The 26,473-nt window shown below is 46.6% G+C and overlaps 1 protein-coding gene and 1 long non-coding RNA gene across 2 annotated transcripts in view; both read right to left on the reverse strand.

Moving 5' to 3' along the window:
- Positions 1 to 3,201: 3,201 nt before the first annotated feature.
- LOC101932862 (uncharacterized) lies at positions 3,202 to 10,225 on the reverse strand. Its single transcript, XR_257221.5, has 4 exons — positions 9,487 to 10,225; positions 7,936 to 8,130; positions 6,726 to 6,905; positions 3,202 to 4,378 (listed from the first exon to the last, which is right to left on the reverse strand). It is a non-coding gene; the product is annotated as an uncharacterized LOC101932862 (long non-coding RNA).
- Positions 10,226 to 14,006: 3,781 nt separating this feature from the next.
- The window catches only part of LOC103306860 (zinc finger protein 829-like), a 32,329-nt gene continuing 19,862 nt past the window's right edge, over positions 14,007 to 26,473 (reverse strand). The window contains exons 9-10 of the mRNA XM_065569903.1: positions 24,364 to 24,477; positions 14,007 to 24,011 (exon numbers count right to left, since the gene is read on the reverse strand). Coding sequence (XP_065425975.1) covers positions 23,155 to 24,011; positions 24,364 to 24,477 — 971 coding nt within the window. The 3' untranslated portion in view covers positions 14,007 to 23,154. The remainder of the gene's footprint in view (positions 24,012 to 24,363; positions 24,478 to 26,473) is intronic.

Genomic DNA, 26,473 nt, shown 5'->3' on the forward strand with positions numbered 1-26,473 from the left:
AATGAGAAGACAGAGTTCCCCAGTGTTACTCTGGGTAGCCCTAAAAGACTATTGGGAAACTGGCAGATGACTACATCTCTGCTACCATTTGGAATTATAGACTGTGACTCACCTGTACATACAGGTGCTGACTTTCCAATGTGCCCCAGGCCACACCCTCACCCACCTCTTCCCACCCCTGCCCCACCCCCTCCCCTGAGCGTGCTTCATTCTTGCTCCTCCCCCTCCCGCCCAGTCTCCCATGCCCCACAAAGCAGCTGATTGCAGTGGGTGGAAGGTGCAGGGAGGGAGGGACAGACATTGGTCAGTGGGGCCTGCTGGCAGGCAGATGGTGCTGGGGGGAGGTTCTAATAGGGGGGCTGCCAGTGGGTGCTCAGCACTCACCATTTTTTTCCCATGGGTGCTCCAGCCCCAGAGCACCCACAGAGTTGACACCTATGCAGCTGTACACATATTTTACTAGGGTTAACTGCTCAATAACTCTCATATCTTTTCCCTAGCTAATAAACCTTTAGTTTACTATAGAATTGTCTACCAGCATTGTCTTTGGTTTGAGATCTAGGATGCAAATCGACCTGGGGGCCTGACAGTCTCTTGGTACTAGGTATCAGAGGGGTAGCCGTGTTAGTCTGTATCCACAAAAACAACAAGGAGGCTGGTGGCACCTTAAAGACTGACAGATGTATTAGGGCATAAACTTTTGTAGGTTAAAAAACCCACTTCTTCAGATGCATGGAGTGAAAATTACAGATACAGGCATAACTATACAGGCAGTATTGACACAACTAATTCAGTCAGGGGGATGTGGTCCACTCCCAATAATTGAGGAGGAGGTATCAATACCAAGAGAGGGAACATTGCTTTTGTAAAAATTGCTCACTACAATTTTGGGGGGTCTGCCTCGCATCTGACAGTCTGCCCTGAGGTAAGCACTCATGGCCGTCAGCATGACCATGGATACCCAGGATAACATAACTGAGAAATAAAGTTACATTATAGCATGGTGCGGTGGTAATATTTTAAATTTATACTTATTTTTCATGTAACTGCTCTCTCATCGGCATAACACAGTCTGCAGTAAGGATTTAGTCAGTACAAATTATTCACAGCCCTGAGTGACGTCCTTATCCTGATATCAGTTTGTAGTGTGGACCAGAGCTTGGGCTCCTATTTTGGTGGCTCTGGGCCTACTGCACCCTAAAGAACAAAAAGACAAATAAAAACCCAAAATTCTTAGTTTTTATATATATATAAAAAAGAAAGTCATGCCTTGTTAGTGTAACTCATGTTGTTTGAATTCTTGTGGTTGTCAATCTATTTTGGAGTTGGAGATGTATGCTCAGCAAAAATTACAGCAGACGTTTGCTTTTGAGAAGGATTTCATAGGAAATAGTGTACTGCCTTTAGTGAATATTTATGAGCCAAGTCCTACGCACAGGCAGTGACATGAAAAAGCACTGAGGGCTGGATTGAGAGGCAAAGGAACCACTGAGAAAGGCAATCCCCTTGGTGGATCAAATGAAAATGAAGAAAAGCTTTGAGACCAGTCAAGGAAATCCATCAGCCTGGAAGTCACATGACGCAAATTTGTGGTGTAGAAATAAGAACAAAAATTAAAAATCACAGTAAAAACATAGGCAGTGTGTAGGCCTGGCTTGACGTAACTAACTTGTCTCATGTCTTAGTGGGAATAACTGGGAGGGTGAATGGAAGGTTAAGTTGTAAATAGGGGCTTGACAAACAGTATGCTGGAGTCAGAATGTCTGTGCTAGCTAAGATAAGCAGCAACACCCTGATGGTTGGGGGTATGGACAAGATAAACCTGGAATGTAAAGATCTGATTTCACATGGACAGAGCATGCTGTACACAGATTGGTTCCTGCAAAGTAACTAAGCCAATCCAAAAATGTGTGATTTAACTGTATAGCAAATGCAATGTAATGTGTAAACATACACAGAGGAAGAGGTCATCCATGTAACTTTGGATGTTTGGTACACCCTATCCCCACCCACTACGCTTGAGTCTGATCAACTCAGCAGTGTGCAAACAGCAGGAACCTGAATGACAAAATCCAGAGCCCTACTGAGTGTTTGGGAAGCAGGTGCTGGGATACACCATCCTGTGGGAGGTGAAATAAAAAAGCCCCTCTGCCCACTCACCAGGGTTTTGCAAACACAGCAGGTGGCTCATCCCATCTGGGGTGGCTCAACCCTTCCGCCACTGCCTGGGCCAGGGTTTTCCCCTCTGCTACTAGCCGGTGGTGCCTCGATCCTGTTCTTGATCCTGGCTCCTACCCCCAACTCTGTCCCTTGTTTTTGCACTTCAACCCCTCTCCTTCCCCTGCTTCCAGCTGTGCAGCCAGTTTGGCCTCTCCCCACCTGTCCCCTCTGATTGTTGCCCATAAGCAACAGGGAGCAGATTGCTACACCAAGGGAGGCAGGACAAGGGCAGCAGCTGCAACTGAGCATTCTCAGTTCCAGTGATGCAGGGGTGCTGGAACAAGTTGTATAGCCTATCCCACTCCTTAAATTTGTATCTATGGCCTTTCACATAAAAATACATATTCCCAAAGCCAACATATAAGAGGGAGATACTTGAACCATAATGTCCTTAGTTTATTGACCACTGGGGCAGGCTGCACGACTCTTTTTCCCTACCTAGAAGAAGTTTTAGGACTGTTTTCAGGGTTCCAACCTTCTTAACATTTGTTTTTGCCACTGCCTGGCAAAGGAACACCTGAAAGCAGGAGAGAAATTGATCTTAGTTCACTGAGCTCCTCCTAGCTGTAGTCTAGTGCACAGCACCAAAATTTGTCTGACAAAGCCACTGTTAAATGCTCTGTGGCATCTTGCCTTGCCAGTTCACACCCTAAGAGGAAGTGAGGGTAGGGGAAGGACTGCAGCCATAGTGGAGGCCGTAGCACTGATCTCAGCTCTGAGCAGTGGGGATCTCCTTCCTCTGACAGCGATCCCCCAGGAGTCTGGCTACGCAGAATTGAGTCAACTTCTGACACGTGTTACAAAAATCCCTCCACAGTAGTAAAGATACTTATCTGCAAGAGGAAAGGAAAGAACTTCTTTCTGTTCTGTAAGCAGCTAGTGATTAGATGAGAGCACAGGGCTAGGTCTCAACATCACTTTTAAATAGTTAATGAGACAGTTTCTATTGACAGGTACGGTAAAAATATCAGGATGCTGGAGTCTTTAGTCAGTATCCCTTTTATTGAAGAAAAAGGCCTATTCCAAATAAATAACGGGCATCTTCGATTATAGTTTCAGACAGCTGCAGTGGCATAGGAGCCAGCAAACAGAGCTGTAAACAGGGGAGTTGGCTTCTTTCTGTAGTATTACGTTAAAAAAAAAAATCTGTAAATGGAGAGTAAATTTGAAGAAAGATCACATGAAACCAAAACTATAATTGAGTTCCAAAAAGAATGAGAAGTTCATGGAGGATAGCTAGGGATACAACCCCATCAGGGCCGGCTCTGGCTTTTTTGCCGCCCCAGGCAAAAAAGCCGCCCCCCCCACCCCCGCGGGGGGAGGGCACCGGGGGGGAGGGCGGCCGGAGCGCCGGGGGGAGGGTGGCGAGCCTGGCCGTGTCCCCGCTCTCCCCGGGGGCCGGAGCGCCGCGCCGCCCCCCTCCAGGTGCCGCCCCAAGCACAAGCTTGGTGGGCTGGTGCCTGGAGCCGGCCCTGAACCCCATGCTCCGAGTGTCCCTACTCTCTGATTGCCAGAAGCTGGGCCTGGCTGACAGGGGATGATGGATCACTCGATAACTGCCCTGTTCATTCCCTTTGAAGCACCTGGCTAGATGGACCATTGGTCTGCCCCAGTATGGATGTTTTTATGAAGAATTTACAACATTCCACCTAGTGTCTGGCATCTTTAAATTTGTGTTTAAAGAGTAATACGCATTCGATGAAGGCAGCTTGTAGGCAGGGATCTGAACAGTGTCTCTTGCTGTCTGCAGTTAAAGCCACAACTCACAATCCAAACCATACCACGCTTTGATGGTGACTATGTTCTTTAAGGGGAAACATTTAGCACCATGGAGAGGCTGAATAAGGAACCAGCTGCATATTCAGAAGAGCAAGTAATTTTGATGCTGCCAACTGCCTTGCTTGCTTCAGAAGCCATTTTCAAGGGCAAGAGCAATAATTCACCTCCTGTCTTTCTGCTTTACTCAAATGCAGTGGATTCCTACTACAAGTCCAGCTCAACAGAGGAAAGAAGTTGTAGTGAAAGTAACACCAGTTGCCTGAGAGGGCAGAAATTTTAGTACAAATGCATGACATTTATCTCCTAAATTTTCCATGTTTTTCTTCCAATGTCTGTTAATTTGTAAACCATAGCCATCAGCCAGCATCAGTCATGTATCCTGCAAAAGGAAGATAAATAAATAGTTATATACACCTCTACCCCTATATAATGCTGTCCTCGGGAGCCAAATAAATAAATAAATCTTACTTATAGGTGAAACCGCGTTATATCGAACTTGCTTTGATCTGCCGGAGTGCGCAGCCCTGCCTCCCCCGGAGCACTGCTTTACCGCATTAGAGCCGAATTCGTGTTCTATCGGGTTGCGTTATATCAGGGTAGAGGTGTACTTCAGTCTTACACACATCTTTCTTTAGACTTCAAAGTTCTCATTTAAACTAAACTTTTCACTGGATGTATTGTCAGGAACAAATACTAGTTTTTGTATTATGTGAAACTGCATAGAACAAGCATTTTAAACTCATTTCAGGTTAAAGCAGAGGTTATGGCATTTTCTTAGTGGCAAAATCTTCGAAAAAGCAGGAGAAAACATGCATTATGGATGTGTCAGGGCTAGGGTTAATTTGTCAGTAGAGGTCGTAATTGCAAGGGACAAACAACAAAAAATGTAAGTGTTGATAATTACACAAGCTAACTAACGGAGAACTAGGCTATCTATGAATCTGCTCTTCTCCCCATTATAAAAAAAATGCTGAGTGGAAAAACATTCCTCTAGAAGTTCCACTCTGCACCAGGAATGGACACCTCTGTATATTTACATAAACAACATTTTTATAGCGCGATATTAGTTTCTTCAGTATCTAGTCACATTGAATATTCTTATTTAACAATGGACCATGTGAATGCTATGTAAAATACTGTATAGTCCTTATAAAGTCCATGTGAGCTTCTTTATGATATATATCAGTGACCCCCAGCCTTTTCTGTGGGGCAGGCGCCAGATGACTAGCCGCTGAGGACCGTGGCCGCCAGACAAGCAGCTACCGAAATGTCGCCATGAAGCGGCAACGTCAAGAGGCGTCGCCACCGAAATGCCACCGTGAAGCAGCGTCATCAAGAGGCGTTGCCGCTGAAATTCGGCGGCATTTTGGCGGTAGCGCTTCTTGACGTTGCCGCTTCTCAGCGGCTGCTTTTCTGGCAGCCAGTAGGCGGGCGCACATGGATGCCATGGCGCCCGCGGGCACCGCGTTGGGGACCCCGATATATACTAAACACAATTAAGCTCTTCATGAAATATACTAAACGCAATTACTTTAGTTTACATACCTGTTTTAAAGCACCATGTACTGTAACTACACAGTCAGAGCGCCGTATAATCCATTTGATGAACTAGCACATGCAATGCTGCCTCCTTATAAATGAAATCTTGTATTTGCTTATAATCTGGTTTTATTTATGTATTTATTTTTCCACCCAAAGAACAACATATGATTTTCTCCTTCATTCTTAATAAGGTAATATGGAAGGCTACTGGGAGCACATCAAACCTGTCCTCTGCTCTCCACACTGGCTCAAAAGCAGCAGAAACTTGACTTGAAAAGGTGGGGGGCTGAGGTTTGGGCTCAGAGCGTACATCTACACAGGGTAAAGGGCTTGTAGCATGGCCGTGGCTGGCCCAAGTAGCTGACTCAGGCTTGGGGGGCTCAGGCTACAGCCCAAGCTCTAGGACCTTCTCCCTTCGCAGGGCCCCAGCCCGAGCCCAAACATCAACACAGCAATTTTTCAGCTCCGGATCCCGAGCCCTGCGAGCCCCAGTCAGCTGACCCAGGCCAGTCACCAGGTTTTTTATTCCTGTGTGGACAATCCCAGAGAGCCTGGGCAGCAGGGCAGGCACTCACCTTAGCATGGCAGGTTAAGGAAATGGTCAGGCAGTGCCACTTCCCCACCCTGGGCACCCTGAGCAACTGCTTGCCCAGCTCCCAGTCTTCTGCTCCAGAGAGGAAATGCCTGCCCCACTGAAAGAGATGTGGCTTTGCCCAGCCCAGTTCCATTCCCTGCCTCCAGGTATGCCCTCTCCCCAGTGCCCAGGGTGCTGGGACACCGGAAGAGCAAAGCCTGGGCTGCCCTATTTCACACTCTCCCCAGGCCTAGGGAGATAAAAATCCCCAATGATGGGGACTGCACAAAGAGCAGATTGGACAAACTCCTGTCAGGGATGGTCTAGATAATATTTAGTCCTGCCTTGAGTGCAGGGGACTGGACTAAATTACCTCTTGAGGTCCCTTTCAGTTCTATGTACAGACACTTTTCCCAACCTATGTATTATATACCTTTCCCCCCCCCTCCCCCAACATTAGCTTGAATACAAATTTGTGTGTGTGTTATGCCTATTACAAACAGGGGACACAGACATTCAAACTTTATATCATTCTAACATGGCTTCTCAGAAGCAATAAACATTAAAACATTTAGCATATAAAAGATTCAACACAATTGCTTATACTTACGTAGACAGGTGGGCAAAGATGGAACCCATGAATTGTTAGCTTCACATTTAACTGAACTGTTACCATTCAGAGTGTAGCCAGAATCACATTCAAATATTACGGTGTTTCCATTTGAATAGTCAGATCCAAACCCAGACTGCTTTTTTCCATTTTTGACTTCTGGCTCTGGACACTTAACCACTGAAAATTAAAAGTGCCAGCATAAGAACGTTTTGCATAGGAAGCATTTAGTTGGGGGAGGGGTAAAGGAAAGAAGAGAAAGCCCTGATACTTGACTACAGCAGGTATCAAAACATATTTTAAAATAAAGTTATACAACTTTGGATCTTTCCCTTTAATAAGATGTTCATCTACATATAGCACAGCACCCAACTGTATGGCTATCAGGCCCCTTCCCCGCCCTCCCAGTAAACTGCATGAGTTAAACATCATTGTATGAAGCCATCAGGAATTTGGGTCAAGCTATAAGAGATCTACATACAATGACATTCTGGAACAGAACGTCCCTGCTTTTGGGGGAGTTAATATTAAGTAGTGAGGTGACGAACCTGCCTAATGCCTCTGAAAAAGCCTCACTCCCAGCTGTTAGGCTGGGGTTTTATTCTTGCTGAGTTACCAAGTTGTTGCAGCTGCTTGAATACCAAGTACATAAATGCATTGTTAGCTAAATGCAATAGTGTGCGTGAGCACTGTAGTTACCAAAATGAGGACTGTATAATGACCTTTATTTCCCCCTCCTAAGAACTTTATGGCTGTGATATGAACTCACAAAAGCAGGAGCCTTCACTGCCAAGGAGCCCTCCCACAGAGTTCTGAAAAATATGGTTTCCAAACAACCCTGCTTGTAATCTCTCCTTTAGCACTTGAATAGTAGGGTACTGGCATAAAAGCAAAACCTTAGTTTAAGAGTTTATCTCCACCTAAAAAATCAACTGTTTGTGACATGAGAATTAACTGCAATCTTGGAACACTGAAGGGAGACAAAAAATACAGGATATATTAGGGGCAAAATGGTTTCCAGGAATGATTTATGAAGTGTCCGTCATTCTTTAGTTTTCCAACAGTAACTAGTTTTCATTATACAAATTTAAGGGGACTAAGCATTAACTGAATTTCCTCAGGTTTATGGGTTTACTTAGCAATGAAAATATAGTTTTTCCTAAGAGGAGATAGTAGAATAAGAAGGGGATAAAAAACAGATGCTACTAACCTTTGCATTCAGGGGCAGGCCCACTCCATTCTCCATTGACATTATCTTTTGTTATACAATAAATGGAGGCCTCTCCAACAAGAGAGAAGCCCTGGTTACATCTGTAAGTTACTGCTGAGCCAAAGGAAAACTCTTGTCCACTCTGACCGTTATGGGCTCCATGGGTGATATCAGGAGGTGGAAGACAAGGTATTGCTGAAGCAAAATATGTCAACATGAAAATTAAAGTTTACATTAAAGGTGAACTGAAGAGAGTTTTCACTAAGAAAGTTGTCTCAGATCTCCCCAAAAAGCTATTTAGCCATTTGGAAGTGTACTTAACATTGCATTTTAACATTTGAAGCAAGACCCCTTTCAGATTCTGAAGGTTTTTCTGCTTTTAGGCTCGACCCAACTCAGTACATCCATTGCTCAAAGAGGATGCTCTATAAAACACCAGCTCTGGATGATGACCTTAACCGAGCATGCTCAGGGAGCCAGAACCTCTTGCCCAGCGTCTCTAGAGGTAGTATTGTTCCACCAACAGAAAACTAAGCTAGGACATTTCTTGTAGCAGCAACTGATTCTAGACTGGACATCAGCAGCATGATTGACAGACCAAGCCCAGAAAGCATTCAAGAGATCAAATTAAGGTAGAGGCAAATTAATTGTGATTCACTCCAAAAGAGCCTCAGATTTTAAGTGGATAATCAGATTTGGGAAGGATCAAAACTTCTTGAAGTCATTATCATGCCTTTTATTTAGTGAACAGCAGGATTACACAGATGCAATAGCAAAGAGGAACCATGAGGCCTGTTGGATTATGAATATTAAACAGTGCCAGGTGAACAATCTAAAAGGTACTTTTAAAAAAAAAATTGATTCCGTAGGAGTCATCCAAACACCATAGTGAACCACAGTATGATTTCATTCCTCCCCCCAACAAAACTGGCATTTGGATTAAATGCCAAAGTAAGAATAGACTGACTCCTCTGAAGCACCAGCTATGCTGCATCATCGCCAGACATGAACTGTTCCTAAAACCATTGAATTAGTTTACCTTGGCAAAAGTGGAACCTCCTTATCCCGGTCAACTCCATTTCCCAGAAGCACACATTGGCCTAATGTTAACTTGGATTGCAAAAAGTGAGGAAAAGCAGCAGGGAAGAGCTTTCCCTACAGACTTTTTGTCAACTGGGAATGGTTTTCAAAGGGGCAGGACTGATACTATAAAAAGGGAGGGTGCTGACTTTTGTGGGACCCAACTGAGAGTGCCAATTAGGGACAAACTGCTTAGAGCAGGGCAGTTACAGCCCAAGGCTGGGGTTCCTTTGCACACCAAGGCAAACCAAACCAGCCAAACAGAGAAGATTTCGGCTTTACCCCACTGGCTAACCATAAGTCACACAAGCAATTCCCTTAGACACTCCAGTTTTCCAGGATCCCCACCAGTGCCATTCGTTATGGGGACAAATGGTTATGAAAACCAATACCCCAGTAAAAGAAAAGAGGTTCTCTGGATCCCGAAGGACCAAGCCCCAGAGCCAGGTCAATATACAAATCAGATCTTACCCACGAATCAGGCCTTGTCCCTGGGCAGAAGCGCTCTGGGGGCACGAGGCTAGGAGGGATGCCGTGCAGGCAGCAGCCAGCAGGGAGGCGCTACGCCCCAGGGGCCGGGCAGGGGGTACCTGTGGCTGCCGCGGGAGCACACCTCGCCCCTCCCGCACCCCGGGCTGAGGGGCTGGATGTGGGCGGGGCCAGGCCCCGCTTGAGCGAGAGGACGGGGAGGGCCCGGGGGAGCCGCCCGGCGGACTTGGGGCGGGGGGAGACCGAGGGGACTCTGTGCCCGGCCCCCCTCGCCGCGAGCCCCGCGCAGGGGCAGCAGGAGCAGGCGGCGCCGGGGGAAGGACTCGCGAGACGAAGGCCACCTGAGCAACGCAACCGGCGCCCCCCTGTGACTGCTTAGGGCGCCAGGTGAGCCGCCCGGCGGGGCCAGCAGCAGACGGGCGGGGCCTGAAGGCTGCGGGGCGGGGCCTGTGTCGCTGCTGGGCGCTCGCGCGCTGTCCGGGCAGCAGGTGCTGCCTGAGCCGGGGGAGGGGCTGAGGGTTCAGCCCAACGATCGGCGCTCGCTCCGCCCCTTCCGGGCGCGAGCGCAGGGGTCTTCTCACGGTAGCAGCGCGGAGCGCTCATGCTCGGGTTCGCTGCTGGGCTAGTGTCCTTGTTCCAGTCGGTACAATCCCCCTCCCCCGCTCGGCCGCCGGGAGCAGCCCCTGGAGTGGGGAAGGGTCAGGCTGACCCCGGAGCCCTCCCTTACCTGGGCTGGGGAGGGCGGTAGCGCCCCCCCCGGCGCAGGCTGGGAGATGTAGTTCCTAGCTCTCCGGGGAGAGGAAGTGACGTTGGGCAGGGGGACCTGACGAGCCGGGCTGCAAACGCGCGCGGGGCGCTGTGGCGCTGCCTGGCTCGTGCGTGGCCGTTGGAGCCTCTCCCGCGGCCGGAGAAGAATTTTGTGTCTCCCGGCTCTGGGCATGCGCAGCTCGGGGGGGCGGGGGAAGAGACCCGCATGCGCAGAGGCAGCGCTCACCCGCTGCTGCTCCCTGGCGCCAGAGAGCACATTTCTCCACGTAGCAATTTCACATCTATTATAGTGCAAGTAACGGCTACCTGTCGGCATTTGCTACATCCGGTAGCAGTTCCATACAATAGCAGCTTCTAACATCTATAAGTATCGGAGTGTGCTGCCGGTAGCACATTCCTACGAGGAGCAGTATCCTTCACTCCATGGAAAATGTCTGTGCGGCCCGGACATGGGGGCGGGGGGGCGGGGAGAAGAGCAGGTGACCCCCGAGCAGCGTGGAGAGAAAGGGGGGGTGAGATCCCCTCGGATTTACCGCTGCCCCCTCCCGGGGGGACCCTCCATCCTCTCCAGCCCTGCCCCCTTTCTCTCTAGAGAGCAACGAGCAACATCCAGGGTGACCCCCCCCCCTTCCCTTAAATCCCTGAGAAGGTCTCTGTTCCCCTCCCCCGATTGTGCCCCATTTTCTCTCCACTTCGCCAATGTCCAGTTCAAATCTCAGGTTTCGGGTGTTTCCCCCCATTTTTACCTGCAGTGATTTGTCCTTGTTTAGGTGGGAAATGGTTCCCCTGAGTGATTTCTGAACTGGGAAGAGGGTTAATGGGCAGAGGCTGGGAGAGCCCTGAGACAGGGACACCGCTGGGCTGGGGGGGGGGGGGGGGGCACTCTCTGCTGGCAACAGGGCATGGAAAGGCCCAGGAAGGGAGTAGCAAGCATCCCCCATGGAGACTGCCCAGCCCCAGGTTGCCCAGTCCCAGCTACTTCCCCTCCCCCACCCTGCCCAACCCAGCAGGCCCCCCCCCCCCCCACTACTGCTAGTCACATTCCCAAACCCCACAGCCAGTGACCTTCTGACTCTAGCCCCACTCCTTTCCCCTGTGAAAGTGACATCAACCAGGGCTCCCTGCGGGCCATGTGAATGTGAGGCAAGAAGAATCCATCCCATTCTGTTGTTGATTATCACTGTTTAATCCCCTCAAATTTCTCCTCTTTTCTCTTGAACTGTTGAATGGTGACATAAAAACTACCGCAATGTTGGTGCTTCTCTCTTATGTGGGCAAATATTTAGTTTGCGCCCCATTTTCTCCTCAGTTCTGAAATACTGATATCAAATTCTTGAAAATCTTCCTGCTTTTCTCTCCAGGTGTCTGACTGAGATCAGGTTTCAAAGTAGCAGCCATATTAGTCTGTATCCACAAAAAGAACAGGAGGACTTGTGGCATCTTAGAGACTAACAAATTTATTTCAGCATAAGCTTTCGTGGGCTACAGCTCACTTCTTCAGATGCATAGAGTGAAACACACAGAAGATATTTATACATACAGAAAACATGAACAAAAAAACTTCAAAACAGACTTCAAAGAGAGACTGCTGAACTCGAATTAATATGCAAATTAGACACAATTAACTTAGGTCTAAACAGAGACTGGGTTATTACAGTAATTGAAATTTTTTCCCCCCATGTTAAGTTCTCCTCACACCTTCTATGGGTCATCTCGATTATCACTTCAAAGTTTTTTCTTCTGCTGCTACTGATAGCCCATCTCAATTGATTGGCCTCTTACAATTGGTATGCGTACTTCCACCTTTTCATGTTCTGTCTGTGTGTTTCACTCTATGCATCTGAAGAAGTGGGCTGTAGCCCATGAAAGCTTATGCTGAAATAAATTTGTTAGTCTCTAAGGTGCCACAAGTACTCCTGTTCTTTTTGATTGAGATCAGGGATCTTGTCATACTGAGCATGGCTCAGGCCTTGCCTGATATCAGGTCCCCCAGTGTGCTGGGCACTGCACAAACCCTGACCAAGTTTGGGGCACTCATTGTGCCAGGAACTGCACAGATCCCTATGGAGAGCAGGGACCTTGTGCCGGGTGCTACAGTGACCCTGACTGAGCTCCGGGCCCCTGTTGTGCCAGGCCCTGCATCAACATGAAGTGAAATCAGGCTCCCATTGTGCCAGGTGCTGCAGAGACGGGAAACAAAATCAGGGACCTTGTTGTTCCTGGAGCTGCAGAGACCCCAACTGAGATCTGGACCCTGTTCTGCCAGGTAAAACTGAGACCTGGACTGAGATCACAGCCACCCTTATGCCAGGCAGTGCACGACTGCAGCCCAGATTGCTGCCTCCATTTTGCTGGGCACTTCAGAGACCCCAACTGAGATCTGTGTCCCCGTTGGGCCCCGGCCCTGCACTGACCCCGACCAAGAACATGCCCCATCACTATTGGGCACTGCACAGACCATGACAGAGATCCTGCCCCCACATTTTGCCAGGTACTGCAGGGATCCCAACCAAAATCAGGGATCCTGTAATGCCGGGAGTTGCAGAGCCCCCGACTGAGGTCAGGCCCCCTGTTGTGCAGGGCTCTGCACAGACACTGACCACGATCAGGGTCCCCATTGTGACAGGTGCTGAACAGACACCAAGGGTATCTCTACCCTGCCATTAAAAACCCACAGCTGGCCCATGCCAGCTGACTCAGGCTCACAGGGCTCAGGCGAAGGGCTGTTTAATTGCAGTGTAGATGTCTGGGCTCGGGCTGGGGCCAGGCTGTAGGACCCTGCGAGATGGGAGGGTGCCAGACCTTGGGCTATAGCCAAAGCCAGATCATCGACACCACAATTAAACAGCCCCACAGCCTGAGCCGTGTGAGCCCAAGTCAGTGGGCACGGGCCAGCCACCGGTGTCTCACTGCAGTGTAGACATGCCCACAGTGACAGTCCTTGCCACAAAAAGCTCAAAGGCTAAATAGGCAAATGGTGGGAGGCGACTCTCCGTTTTACAGATGGGGAAAATGAGGCTTGGAGAACTGAAGTAATTTGCTCAAGTTTGCATGGAGAATTTGGGACAAAACTGGGAACTGAACCCAGATTGTTTGAATTCTTGCCTCTCCCCTTAGCCCCAAGCCCATCTTGTGTGTGTACAGCATTGTTTTGGTCTGTGTTTGAGTTGCATTGGTTTCCAAGGGAGGTTGTGGAATTTCCTTCATTGGAGGCTTTTAAGACCAGGTTAGAGGTACACCAGTCTGGGAATATCTAGGCATACTTGGTCCTGCCTCATCACAGGAGGCTTAAGTTGATGACCTCTCAAGTCCTTTCCATGCCTACATTGAAATAATTCTCTTTTGTGCTGTGCCCTTGTGACGGGTTGGATCGGAGAAACCCCTTTGGGACTGCCACCTGATGTGCTGGGACTACCTCTGAGCCTGTTTTCCCTGCCAGCTTGGGACTTCAGAACCTTGCCTTGTTTGAGCCAGACACGCTTGCCTGCTGCAAACACAGATCCAAGTCTAAACCACATCCCCCACAAGCTGAAGGCTTAACTGAAAATGGCTTAAGAAGTGTTCCTGTCTCCCGCACTCAGATACCCAACTCCCAATGGGGTCCAAACTCCAAATAAATCTTTTACCCTGTATAAAGCTTATACAGGGTAAACTCAAATTGTTCGCCCTCTATAACACTGATAGAGATGCACAGCTGTTTGTCCCCCCAGGTATTAATACATATTCTGGGTTAATTGATAAGTAAAAAGTGATTTTATTAAATACAAAAAATAGGATTTAAGTGGTTCCAAGTAATAACAGAAAGAACAAAGTGATTACCAAGCAAAATAAAATGAAACACGCAAGTCTATGCCTAATACAGTAGAAATTAAATGCAGATAAATCTCACCCTCAGAGATGTTCCAATGAGTTTCTTTGACAGACTAGCCTACTTCTAGTCTGGGTTCAGCAATCACTCTCACCCCTGTAGTTACAGAATTGATTCCTTGAGGACCTGCTCCATGATTTTTCCAGGGACTGAGGTGAGGCTGACTGGCCTGTAGTTCCCTGGATCCTCCTTTTTCCCTTTTTTAAAGATGGGCACTACATTAGCCTTTTTCCAGTCATCCGGGACCTCCCCCGATGGCCATGAGTTTTCAAAGATAATGGCCAATGGCTCTGCAATCACGTCCGCCAACTCCTTTAGCACCCTCGGATGTAGCGCATCCGGCCCCATGGACTTGTGCTCATCCAGCTTTTCTAAATAGTCCTGAACCACTTCTTTCTCCACAGAGGGCTGGTCACCCCCTCCCCATACTGTACTGCCCAGTGCAGCAGTCTGGGAGCTGTCCTTGTTCGTGAAGACAGAGGCAAAAAAAGCATTGAGTACATTAGCTTTTTCCACATCCTCGGTCACTCGATTGCCTCTCCCATTCAGTAAGGGGCCTACGCTTTCCTTGACCACCTTCTTGTTGCTAACATACCTGAAGAAACCCTTCTTGTTACTCTTAACATCCCTTGCTAGCTGCAACTCCAAGTGTGATTTGGCCTTCCTGATTTCACTCCTGCATGCCTGAGCAATATTTTTATACTCCTCCATGGTCATTTGTCCAATCTTCCACTTCTTGTAAGCTTCTTTTTTGTGTTTAAGATCAGCAAGGATTTCACTGTTAAGCCAAGCCGGTCGCCTGCCATATTTACTATTCTTTCTACACATCGGGATGATTTGTTCCTGCAACCTCAATAAGGATTCTTTAAAATACAGCCAGCTCTCCTGGACTCCTTTCCCCCTCATGTTATTCTCCCAGGGGATCCTGCCCATCTGTTCCCTGAGGGAGTCAAAGTCTGCTTTTCTGAAGTCCAGGATCCGTATTCTGCTGCTCTCCTTTCTTCCTTGTGTCAGGATCCTGAACTCGACCATCTCATGGTTACTGCCTCCCAGGTTCCTATCCACTTTTGTTTCCCCTACTAATTCTTCTCTGTTTGTGAGCAGCAGGTCAAGAAGAGCTCTGCCCCTAGTTGGTTCCTCCAGCACTTGCACCAGGAAATTGTCCCCTACACTTTCCAAAAACTTCCTGGCTTGTTTGTGCACTGCTGTATTGCTCTCCCAGCAGATATCGGGGTGATTGAAGTCTCCCATGAGAACCAGGGCCTGTGATCTAGTAACTTCTGTTAGTTGCCTGAAGAAAGTCTCATCCACCTCATCTCCCTGGTCTGGGGGACAAATGAAATGCATACACTCAGCGATTTCATCGGAGAGAGTTTAGGGGTATAAAAACTATTCTATCTAATGCCTTCCTTTGTGGATTTTAGGCGTGATCAACACAGGGGCATGCACTGAGCCACAGTGTCACACCCTAATGTTATAGAAAGGTCAGGACATCTCCCACTTAATGCAAAGAAAAGAGAAAAAACAGAAAAAGGAAAAATAAGATACTAAAATGAGAAGGGGTTGGAACTCTCTAGCCCCTTCAGCCTTTGGAGTTGTGTGGTAGGAGCTGTAGCTGCAGTCAAGGAACCAAGCAATGGGGTAGCTGGCCTAGTACTCCCCACTAGCAGGTTTTATTAGGCAGAGAATACAGGCATATGCTGTCATTGATGATGTGAGCTCCTTCCCAGTCTCTCTTAGACCCCCAGGTGACCTGAAAGGAGAAGGACTTCAGCCTTTCCCTTGGTGTTTGTGGATGACGATTCCAGCTTATCCCAATTTATGGTGACTCCTCTGAGAGCTTCCAGGTAAATCTGATATGAACTATGCCTTGGATACAGACAACATGCCCAGTTGTTGTGTGTCTGAGTTAACGACTTGAGACTGTCAAAATAACAGGCTCAATTGAAATGATTTAATCTTAAATTATTAATCAGAGATTAGTACAGCACTATACAGAATATAGAAATAAATAGCTCCATTACTGCCCTTTGTTGTCAGATTAAGAGCTGGATCTGTGTCTCTCCTGCATCTGCGCAGTTTTCATCCCCCCAACTAAGTTCCCACATTGGTATCATGGTATAGGGTTTCAGACAAAGGAAACCTAGTTGCCAAGAATATTCTCCCAGAAACATATGTTCTGGTGTCATTTCTGTCCATTCTCAGTTTACCCGACTCATGGGAGAAGGCATGATTATTTACAGCTGAGAGGACTAACAATTCTTCAAGTTAATCTCTCTCAGTGGGTCTTTCCTACCCCACAATCATTCTTCCATGTTGATTTCCCCAACAGAAAACATCTGCTATAATAATAATCTCTTATTAGTGTCCCTAATCTATATATGCCTATGTTAGCATTTTATATATATGTTAAGGAGATGGTTTCCAAGAATATCAAGAGTTTTACAGACATGAAGGCACCCTAGAGTTATTAAATACAGCATGATGAATAAATTCCTGAATAGGGTTACACATTGGTCAAGACCTGTGTTCTGGGGCTTCGAATTCAGACATACTCTTTGTTGAAGAGAATATATAAAAATACAGAATTGATGGTATGACTATCAATAACAAGAACTAACATCAGTCCTGTTGGAATGAGGCAGACTTTGGGCTGTCAGTTTGGAAAAGTCTCCTTTAACTCAGCAGTTTTCCTAAAATAGCAGTTGTTGGAAAAACATCAATTGTGGATGTGCGAACCCCAAAGATACATTAAACAAAAAAAGAAAGAAAGAGAAAAGAAAAAGAAAAACAATGTGTGTTTTGAGTTGATTCCATAACCTGGCCTAAGGGTTAAATACCCTTCCTCTAAGAGCTATCATCCTCAAAAGGAAAAGGAATCTCAGCACCAAAAAAAAAAAAAAAATGGGTTGCAGGAATTTTTAAAAGATAAAATACTCACTGTGTCATGCATCCATCACAATCCTTATTAATAAGTGTGTGTATCTCATGACACATCTCACGTCTTTCCTTTGCAAACAAGAGAAGGTGGGAACTCCATGATCCTTAAAATCTAACTAGGGAAAAGGTCACACAAATTGTGTCCTTAAGTTGTTTTCCTCTTTACAGATATTTACTTTAGCCCTTATCCAAATGAATTCCATCTGAAATACAAATAATTAAATTCTCTATGGAGTTTGTATTCTCAGTTCCATTACTTCATTAACATATTTCCCCACCCCAAGCTTTGGAGTAAGGTTTGATGTCAGAACTCCTTTGTCCAAGGGGGATAAATTATCGCAAATAAACTTTTCAGGATTAACCACCATTGCCTATTTTAGTAACAAAGGAAAAAACAACAACATATACTTCAGTTTTCCAATATAATTCAGGCTATCACATCATTAGCGTCTTACTCTTTAACCAATAAATTCATGTTTAATTTCTTTTTCATTGGTACCAGTGACACACCTAAAGATTGCAAAATCTTATACGATGAGATAACTGGCTCTGTGGATATGAGGAAAGTGGTGGATGTGATATACCTTGACTTTAGCAAACCTTTTGATACGGTCTCCCACAGTATTCTTGGCAGCAAGTTAAAAAAGTATGGATTGGATGAATGGACTATAAGGTGAATAGAAAGCTGGCTAGATAGTCAGGCTCAATGGGTAGTGATCAATGGCTCCACGTCTAGTTGGCAGGTGGTATCAAGCAAAGTGCCCCAGAGGTCAGTCCTTGGGCCGGTTTTGTTCAACATCTTCATTAATGATCTGGATGATGGGATGGCACCAGTAGCAAGTTCGCAGATGATACTAAGCTGGGGGGAGAGGTAGATACGCTAGAGGGGAGGGATAGGATCCATAGTGACCTAGACAAATTGGAGGATTGGGCCAAAAGTAATCTGATGAAGTTCAACATAGACAAGTGCAGAGTCCTGCACTTAGGACGGAAGAATCCCATGAACTGCTACAGGCTGGGAACCGACTCGCTAAGCAGCAGTTCTGCAGAAAAGGACCTGGGGATTACAGTGGTAGAGAAGGTGGATATGAGTCAACAGTGTGCCCTTGTTGCCAAGAAGGCTAACAGCATATTGGGCTGCATGAGTTGGAGCGTTGCCAGCAGATCAAGGGAAGTGATTAGTCCCCTCTATTCAGCACTGGTGAGGCCACATCTGGAGTATTGCATCCAGTTTTGGGCCCCCCACTACAGAAAGGATGTGGACAAATTGGAGAGAGTCCAGCGGAGGGCAATGAAAATGATGAGGGGACTGGAGCACATGACTTATGAGGAGAGGCTGAAGGAACTGGGCTTATTTAGTCTGCAGAAGAGAAGAATGAGGGGGGATTTGATAGCAGCCGGCAACTACCTGAAGGGAGATTCCAAAGAGGATGGAGCTTGGCTGTTCTCAGTGGTGGCAGATGACAGAACAAGGAGCAAGGGTTTCAAGTTGCAGTGGGGGAGGTCTAGGCTGGACATTAGGAAACACTATTTCACTAGGAGGGTGGTGAAGCACTGGAATGGGTTACCTAGGGAGGTGGTGGAATCTTCATCCTTAGCGGTTTTTGAGGCCTAGCTTGACAAAGCCCTGGCTGGGATGATTTAGTTGGGGTTGGTCCTGCTTTGAGCAGGGGGTTGGATTAGATGACCTCCTGAGATCTCTTCCAAACCTAATCTTCTATGATTCTATGATATGTGTTGGTCTCAACTGGGATTTCAAAGGAAACTAAGTGAGCCATTATGGTTTACCCCAATATAGGTGCATTCCACTTCTGATAGTTCATTTATCTCTGGGTCTTCTGCCATAAGTGTTGGTAGAAAGGGTCTCCTAGGAGGGCAGGTTTGCATAATGATAAAAAACACCTGTACTTTTTTTCCACACTTTGTAATCTTCCGAAGTAGCAGGAGGTGGAGGAGAAGTGGTCCAAAAGCATAGGACACAAGAGCAAAACTAAGAGACAAAAGCATAGAATCAGGGGACAAGATCTGTAAATGCTGCAGTCTGAACTCTGGGCCAGACCCATTCATTCCTTCATTGGTTACCATCCCTTCCACAGCACAAAAGTCCTTGTTGTCCGACAAGGCAACCAGACTGGGATCCATGGGAAAGGAATGTCCTTTGAAGGCATCAACTTTCTCACTTTGCCTCGTGGAACTTTGGATCCAAATGTTAGAGGACAATTGTTCCCAATCTAACCCTGGCATCCTTTGGGGCTGTAATCAGTGCCACTGTACTAGACAGTGGTGTTCCAAAAACAGTTTTACCTGGGTCCTAATGCACCAAAACTTCTTCTCTGGGGTGAAAATGAACAAGTGCATGCCTGTTATTTCTACCCGAGTCTTGCAAATCCTTCACCTGCGTCAGGGTAAATTTACACTTCTCTGTGGTAGAATCCTTTACCAGACCACCCAAAATCTGAATACTTTTAGTGAGGAATGGCCTCTCAAACATGCCCAATTAATTTCTTTAAGATGGTGTCACAGATCTAAATTAGGAACTAGATTACAGGCCTGAATCCAAGTCTCACTAAGTTACCAGGGGTGGGTTTCTATTAGAAAATAGTTATTTTTCTGCAACTGTCTCACATTCAACACTGATTTCATTTTATACACAATTGCAGCAACTACAAAGTGTGAGTTCAGCAAAGCACTACTCTTTCCTCCACACCTGCGTAGTTCGGGACAGCATTTATTTAATCTATTTATTACTAACCTCGGAACCAATTGTAGGAGTGGGCTGATAAAGTTTGTGGATGACACAAAGTTGGGAGGTATTGCCAATTCGGAGAAGGATCGGGATATTCTGCAGGGAGACTTGAATGACCTTGTAAATTGGAGTAACAAAAATAGGATGAAATTTAATAGTGAAAAGTGTAAGGTGATGCACTTAGGGATGACTAACAACAATTTTAGTTACAAGCTGGGGACGCATCGGTTAGAAGTAACGGAGGAGGAGAAAGACCTTGGAGTCCTGGTAGACCGCAGGATGACTATGAGTCGACAATGTGACGTGGCGGTGAAAAAAGCCAATGCGGTCTTGGGATGCATTGGGCGAGGTATATCTAGTAGGGATAAGGAGGTGCTGCTTCCGTTGTACAAGGCACTGGTGAGACCTCATTTGGAGTACTGTGTGCAGTTCTGGTCTCCAATGTTTAAAAAAGATGAACTCAAACTTGAACGGGTACAGAGAAGGGCCACTAGGATGATCAGAGGAATGGAAAACCTGTCGTATGAAAGGAGACTCGAGGAGCTCGGGTTCTTTAGCCTAACCAAACGAAGGCTGAGGGGGGATATGATTGCTCTCTTTAAATATATTAGAGAAATAAATACCAGGGAGGGAGAGGAATTATTTCAGCTCAGTACTAATGTGGACACGAGAACGAATGGATATAAACTGGCCGTGGGGAAGTTTAGGCTTGAAATTAGACAAAGGTTTCTGACCGTCAGAGGGGTGAAATATTGGAACAGCCTTCCGAGGGAAACGGTGGGGGCGAAGGACCTGTCTGGTTTTAAGATTAAGCTAGATAAGTTTATGGAGGGAATGGTTTAATGGGATAACATGATTTTAGTCAAATGAACAGTGTGCCATCGTTGGTAAATAGTATCAATGGCCAATGAGGGTCTGGCTGGAGAATCTTGCCTACATGCTCGGGGTTCTACTGATCGCCATATTTGGGGTCGGGAAGGAATTTTCCTCCAGGGTAGATTGGCAGAGGCGGTTTTTCGCCTTCCTCCGCAGCATGGGGCAGGGGTCACTAGCTGGAGGATTCTCTCCTACTTGAAGTCTCTAAACCACAGGATTTGGGGACTTCAACAGCAGAGTCAAGGGAAAGGGTTGGGACGGCTTTGTGGCCTGCATCATGCGGGAGGTCAGACTAGATGATCATAATGTTCCCTTCTGACCTTAAAGTCTATGAGTCTATAAAGTCTATGAGTCTATGTCCCAATTCACAAGATTAGCCAGGTGAGATCTTCAGGAGTAACCTCCTGTAGGACCTGGGACCCAACCAGTTTGAGAACCAAATACAAGGGGATTTGGCACAGTTCCATGTCACTTACGCTCCATGGATCGTTTGAGACAATAATGACCTAAACAATTGAACATCCCTGTGATGATCTGCACTTGCTTCAGTTAGTTGCACAGTTTGGAGTCTGCTGTAGATCACGATTTCAGAGCAGAGAATTAAACACACTGCTATGTCTTTGTTAGCATGTCCAATAACTTGGAGTATTCTCTCCTGTTGACTGAACTGCATTTGGACTTTCTCCATATCATCATGGCAGGGTGGGAAAATAGCAAAAACAAAAGAAAAAAATAAAATCTTTTTTACCATTTGGCTCAAAGTCCCCAGGAAATCTGTTACATTCAGTCAAACAAAACTGATATCCAGTTATGTAACCAAACGGCCTTCTGGAGAGAGAGAAAAACCCACCTCTCACCTAGGGGTAAGAATCTTTTGGTTCCACAGAAAGTTAAATTCCAGAGCAGGACACCCCTGATGACTCAGAATCAGGACAACAGATTCTCCCATCATCATCTCCTCTCATCCTTTAAAACCTGCTTCGAGATAATATGGAGATATACCTATCTCATAGAGCTGGAAGGGACCTTGAAAGGTCATCGAGTCCAGCCCCCTGCCTTCACTAGCAGGACCAAGTACTGATTTTTTGCTCCAGATCCCTAGGTGGCCCCCTCACAACCCTGGGTTTAGCAGGTCAATGCTCAAACCACTGAGCTATCCCTCCCACTCCATGCTGTCTCACAGTTACTGAGTCATGTGATTTAGGAAAGTTTTAGCATCATCATAATGGGAAAAAACAATCAGCCTTCCCATCTTAAAACAATCCCAACTCAGAAGGAAAAAGACAAGAAGTGGCTTTGCCTATAGATGAAAAATGGGAGTTTAAACTAAGAATGATCACATGGTTTTAGATCCATTAAAAAATCTCCTTCCGGGACACTTTCACCTCCAAACCTAATGAGTCTGATTTAGGATCAAAGAAATTGAACCATGATTCCCAAGCATGGAGAGCTCAGAACACTGTGTCTTGGGAAACGATGGAAGGTGGAGGGATAGAATATGAAGAAGATAAACTCTATACAGCTGAGACAGAAGGAAACACTGCTGGGATGATGGGAAGTCTGCAGAAGAGAAGAATGAGGGGGGATTTGATAGCTGCTTTCAACTACCTGAAAGGGGGTTCCAAAGAGGATGGATCTAGACTGTTCTCAGTGGTACCTGATGACAGAACAAGGAGTAATGGTCTCATGTTGCAGTGGGGGAGGTTTAGGTTGGATATTAGGAAAAACTGTCCCTCCGCCACACCTGATTGTCTTTGGGTGTCACAGACTTTGTTATAATTAAATATATTTTAAGTGAGAAAATGGTACAACAAATAACTGATGTTCAGCACAATCCACAGCAGTGTGAGAAAAATGGGAATAAGAGAATTGGTTCCCAAAGGGGAACTTGGTGACTCTAACGATCCCTTTACAGTGGGAGGAACAGTAGAAATGAGACGCTCCGGGGTTGTTTAGACAAGGAAAACTGATGGAGCACTGGTGAAGTTCTGAGTAAATCTGCTAGACACCCCAACTACTATGAGACAGGCTATGTCTTTACTGTAGGAATAGTTGTGGTTTTACATTAAGCTAGCTAAGGCCATGGGAAACCGAGTGGAGATGAGGGCCAGGTAATTTTCTCTTGATGGAGCTAGTTTAGGTCACCCCGTCCCCTGGAGCTAATAGGGAGACATGTTCCCATGACTCATAGAACAAAGGAGTTGATAGATTGGAGCAGAGGATTAATCCCAAAGAATGTTGAGCTACAAAAGAGAAAAATGGGAAACCCACCTAGTTCAAAGAGCTTTTAAGAGGGAATTAGCAAAAACTAGTAAAGAAAAAAACAAATAAACCCTGTTGTCAGCCCTTGATAAAGTTCTTGTGGTGTTTATTCCCTTGCAAATTCTCTGATGATAAGTAAGGGCTGAGTTCTGAGACAAGCTTTCCCACACTCAGAGCATCTACAGTGTCTCTAGGCTGTGTGGACCCTCTGATGTCTAATCAGGTCTGAACTCCGAGCGAAGTTTTTCCCACACTCACAGCACTCATAAGGTCTGGCTCCCATGTGAATCCTCTGATGTCTCATAAGGTCTGAGCTCCGAGCGAAGCTTTTCCCGCATTCACAGCACTCATAGGGTCTCTCTCCTGTGTGGATCCTCTGATGTGCAATGAGGTCTGAGCTCTGAATGAAGTTTTTCCTGCACTCGCAGCATTCAAAGGGGCTGTCTTCCATGTGGATTCGCTGATGTTTCCTAAGCTTTGAGCTCTCAATGAATTTTTTCCCGCACTCGCAGCACCCATAAGGTCTCTCACCTGTGTGGATTCTCTCATGTGTAATAAGGCTTGAGCGCCAAATGAAGCTTTTCCCACACTGGCAGCATTCATAGGGTCTCTCTCCTGTGTGAATCCTCTGATGTGCAATGAGGTTTGAGCTGCGAGTGAAGGTTTTCCTGCACTCCCAGCACTCATAAGGTCTCTCCCCTGTGTGGATTCTCTGATGTTTAATAAGGTCAGAGCGTCTACTGAAGTTTTTCCCACACTCACTGCATGGGTTATTTCTCTCTGCTGTGTGGATTTTGTGCTGGGCTATGGTTACCTCAAGGTACTCATGAGGTCCCCAATAATTAATGGAGCTATTTGTTTTCTCCCTTGGCTTGTTTCCCTGCTTCCTCTCTGGCCTGTGCTGACTCTCACAACCTTCTCTCTGCTCATGACTCCTGGACACGTCCTCCTGAGATCTTTGCAGCAAGGCCCTGCATGGTTCCACTTGCTCAGCATCTTCCTGCAGAGGTTTCTTCTCCTCGTTCTCACTCACCATCCCATCACCTGCTGGAATAGAGAGAGACGCCTCAGAAACAGGGGAGAGCAAACCAAAATAAGTGCTGGAGAGATGGACATTAATCAGGAATTGAATTTCCCCAAAGTCTTTCCCACGGGGGTGAGGGAGATCAGTTCTTCCTGTAAATCCCATCCAAACACTTAGGGGGAAGGGAAGTCAAGGAGGGAGCTACTGCCAGGTGTCACTCAGGATGGGTAGGACGTCATGAGCAACATCTGTCCTGAGAATACAAACCTGCTGGGGACAATCCTGAACTCGGAGAACTCACGAGGTCTCTGTCGGGAATCCAAGCTGTGTCCTTCAGACACGGACAGGTTTTGAATTAGTTTAATGATTTCTCACCTATGCAGGCACCTCTCAGGATCTCTCTTTCCTCTGAATCATGGAGATCTGGGACCCCTGGCTCATCCTCTTGTTTCAGATGGGAGATCGCATCAGTTTTGAAAAGCGGAAACTCTGCAGAGGGAAAGGAAATCCGGTGGGTTTGTAAGAGATTTGTCACACAACAAAATTCTATTATTTTAACCAGCCCATTTGGAAGTTGCAATATGCTGGTGTGAGCTCCCTAGATTGGGGTGGCAAAACTGAGCCTGAAAAGGAGCCAGAATGTACCGTGTCACCGTAATACATCAGCAGCCCACCATAAGCTCCCCCCACCTCCGCTCCCAGCACCTCCTGCCCACTGGCAGCCCCGCCTGTGATGGGTTGGATCACAGAAACCCCCTTGGGGCTGACAACTGATGTGCAAAGACTACTTCTGCCCCTGCTTTCCCTGCCAGCTTGGGACTCCAGCACCCTGTCTAGTTGAGCCAGACATGCCAGTCTGCTCCAACACAGACCCAGGGTCTGAACCACGTGCCCCAAAGCTGCAGACTTAACTGAAAGCAACTTAAGAAGTGTTTCTGTCTTTAACACTCAGATGCCCAACTCCCAATGGAATCCCAAACCCCAAATAAATCCATAAACTCAAATTGTTCGCCCTCTATAACACTGATAGAGAGATATGCACAGCTGTTTGCCCCCCAAGTATTAATACATACTCTGAGTTAATTAATAAGCAAAAAGTGATTTTATTAAATACAGAAAGTAGGATTTATGTGGTTCCAAGTAGTAACAGACAGAACAAAGTGAATTACTAAGTAAAATAAAATAAAACACGCAAGTCTGAGTCTAATACAGTAAGAATCACAGAATCATAGAATATGAAGGTTGGAAGGGACCTCAGGAGGTCATCTAGTCCAACCCCCTGCTCAAAGCAGGATCAATTCCCAACTAAATCATTTGTCAAGCCTGACCTTAAAAACCTCTAAGGAAGGAGATTCCACCACCTCCCTAGGGAACCCATTCCAGTGCTTCACCACCCTCCTAGTGAAATAGTTTTTCCTAATTTCCAACCTAAACCTCCCCCACTGCAACTTGAGACCATTACTCCTTGTTCTGTCATCTGCTATCACTGAGAACAGTCTAGATGCATCCTCTTTGGAACCCCTTTCAGGTAGTTGAAAGCAGCTATCAAATTCCCCCTCATTCTTCTCTTCTGCAGACTAAACAATCCCAGTTCCCTCAACCTCTCCTCATAAGTCCTGTGCCCCAGCCCCCTAATCATTTTTTCTTGCCCTTCGCTGGACTCTTTCCAATTTTTCCACATCCTTTTTGTAGTGTGGGGCCCAACACTGGACACAGTACTCCAGATGAGGCCTCACCAATGTCGAATAGAGGGGAATGATCACGTCCCTCAATCTGCTGGCAATGCCCCTACTTATACAGCCCAAAATGCCGTTAGCCTTCTTGGCAACAAGGGCACACTATCAACTCATATCCAGCTTCTCGTCCACTGTAACCCCTAGGTCCTTTTCTGCAGAACTGCTGCCTAGCCATTCGGTCCCTAGTCTGTAGCAGTGCATGGGATTCTTCCGTCCTAAGTGCAGGACTCTGCACTTGTCCTTGTTGAACCTCATCAGATTTCTTTTGGCCCAATCTTCCAATTTGTCTAGGCCCCTCTGTATCCTATCCTTACCTTCCAGCATATCTACCTCTCTCCCATCTTAGTGTCATCCGCAAACTTGCTGAGGGTGTAATCCATCCCATCATCCAGATCATTAATGAAGATATTGAACAAAACCGGACCCAGGACCGATCCTTGGGGCACTCCGCTTGATATCGGCTGCCAACTAGACATGGAGCCATTGATCACTACCCGTTGAGCCCAACGATCTAGCCAGCTTTCTATCCACCTTATGGTCCATTCATCCAGCCCATACTTCTTTAACTTGCCGGCAAGAATACTGTGAGAGACCGTATCAAAAGCTTTGCTAAAGTCAAGGAATAACATATCCACTGCTTTCCCCTCATCCACAGACCCAGTTATCTCCTCATAGAAGACAATTAGGTTAGTCAGGCTTCCTTTTACAGACTAGTCTCCTTCTAGTCTGGGTCCAGCAATCACTCACAC

This window comes from Chrysemys picta, chromosome 16 (assembly GCF_011386835.1).
Source record: "Chrysemys picta bellii isolate R12L10 chromosome 16, ASM1138683v2, whole genome shotgun sequence".
Taxonomy (NCBI): domain Eukaryota; kingdom Metazoa; phylum Chordata; order Testudines; family Emydidae; genus Chrysemys; species Chrysemys picta.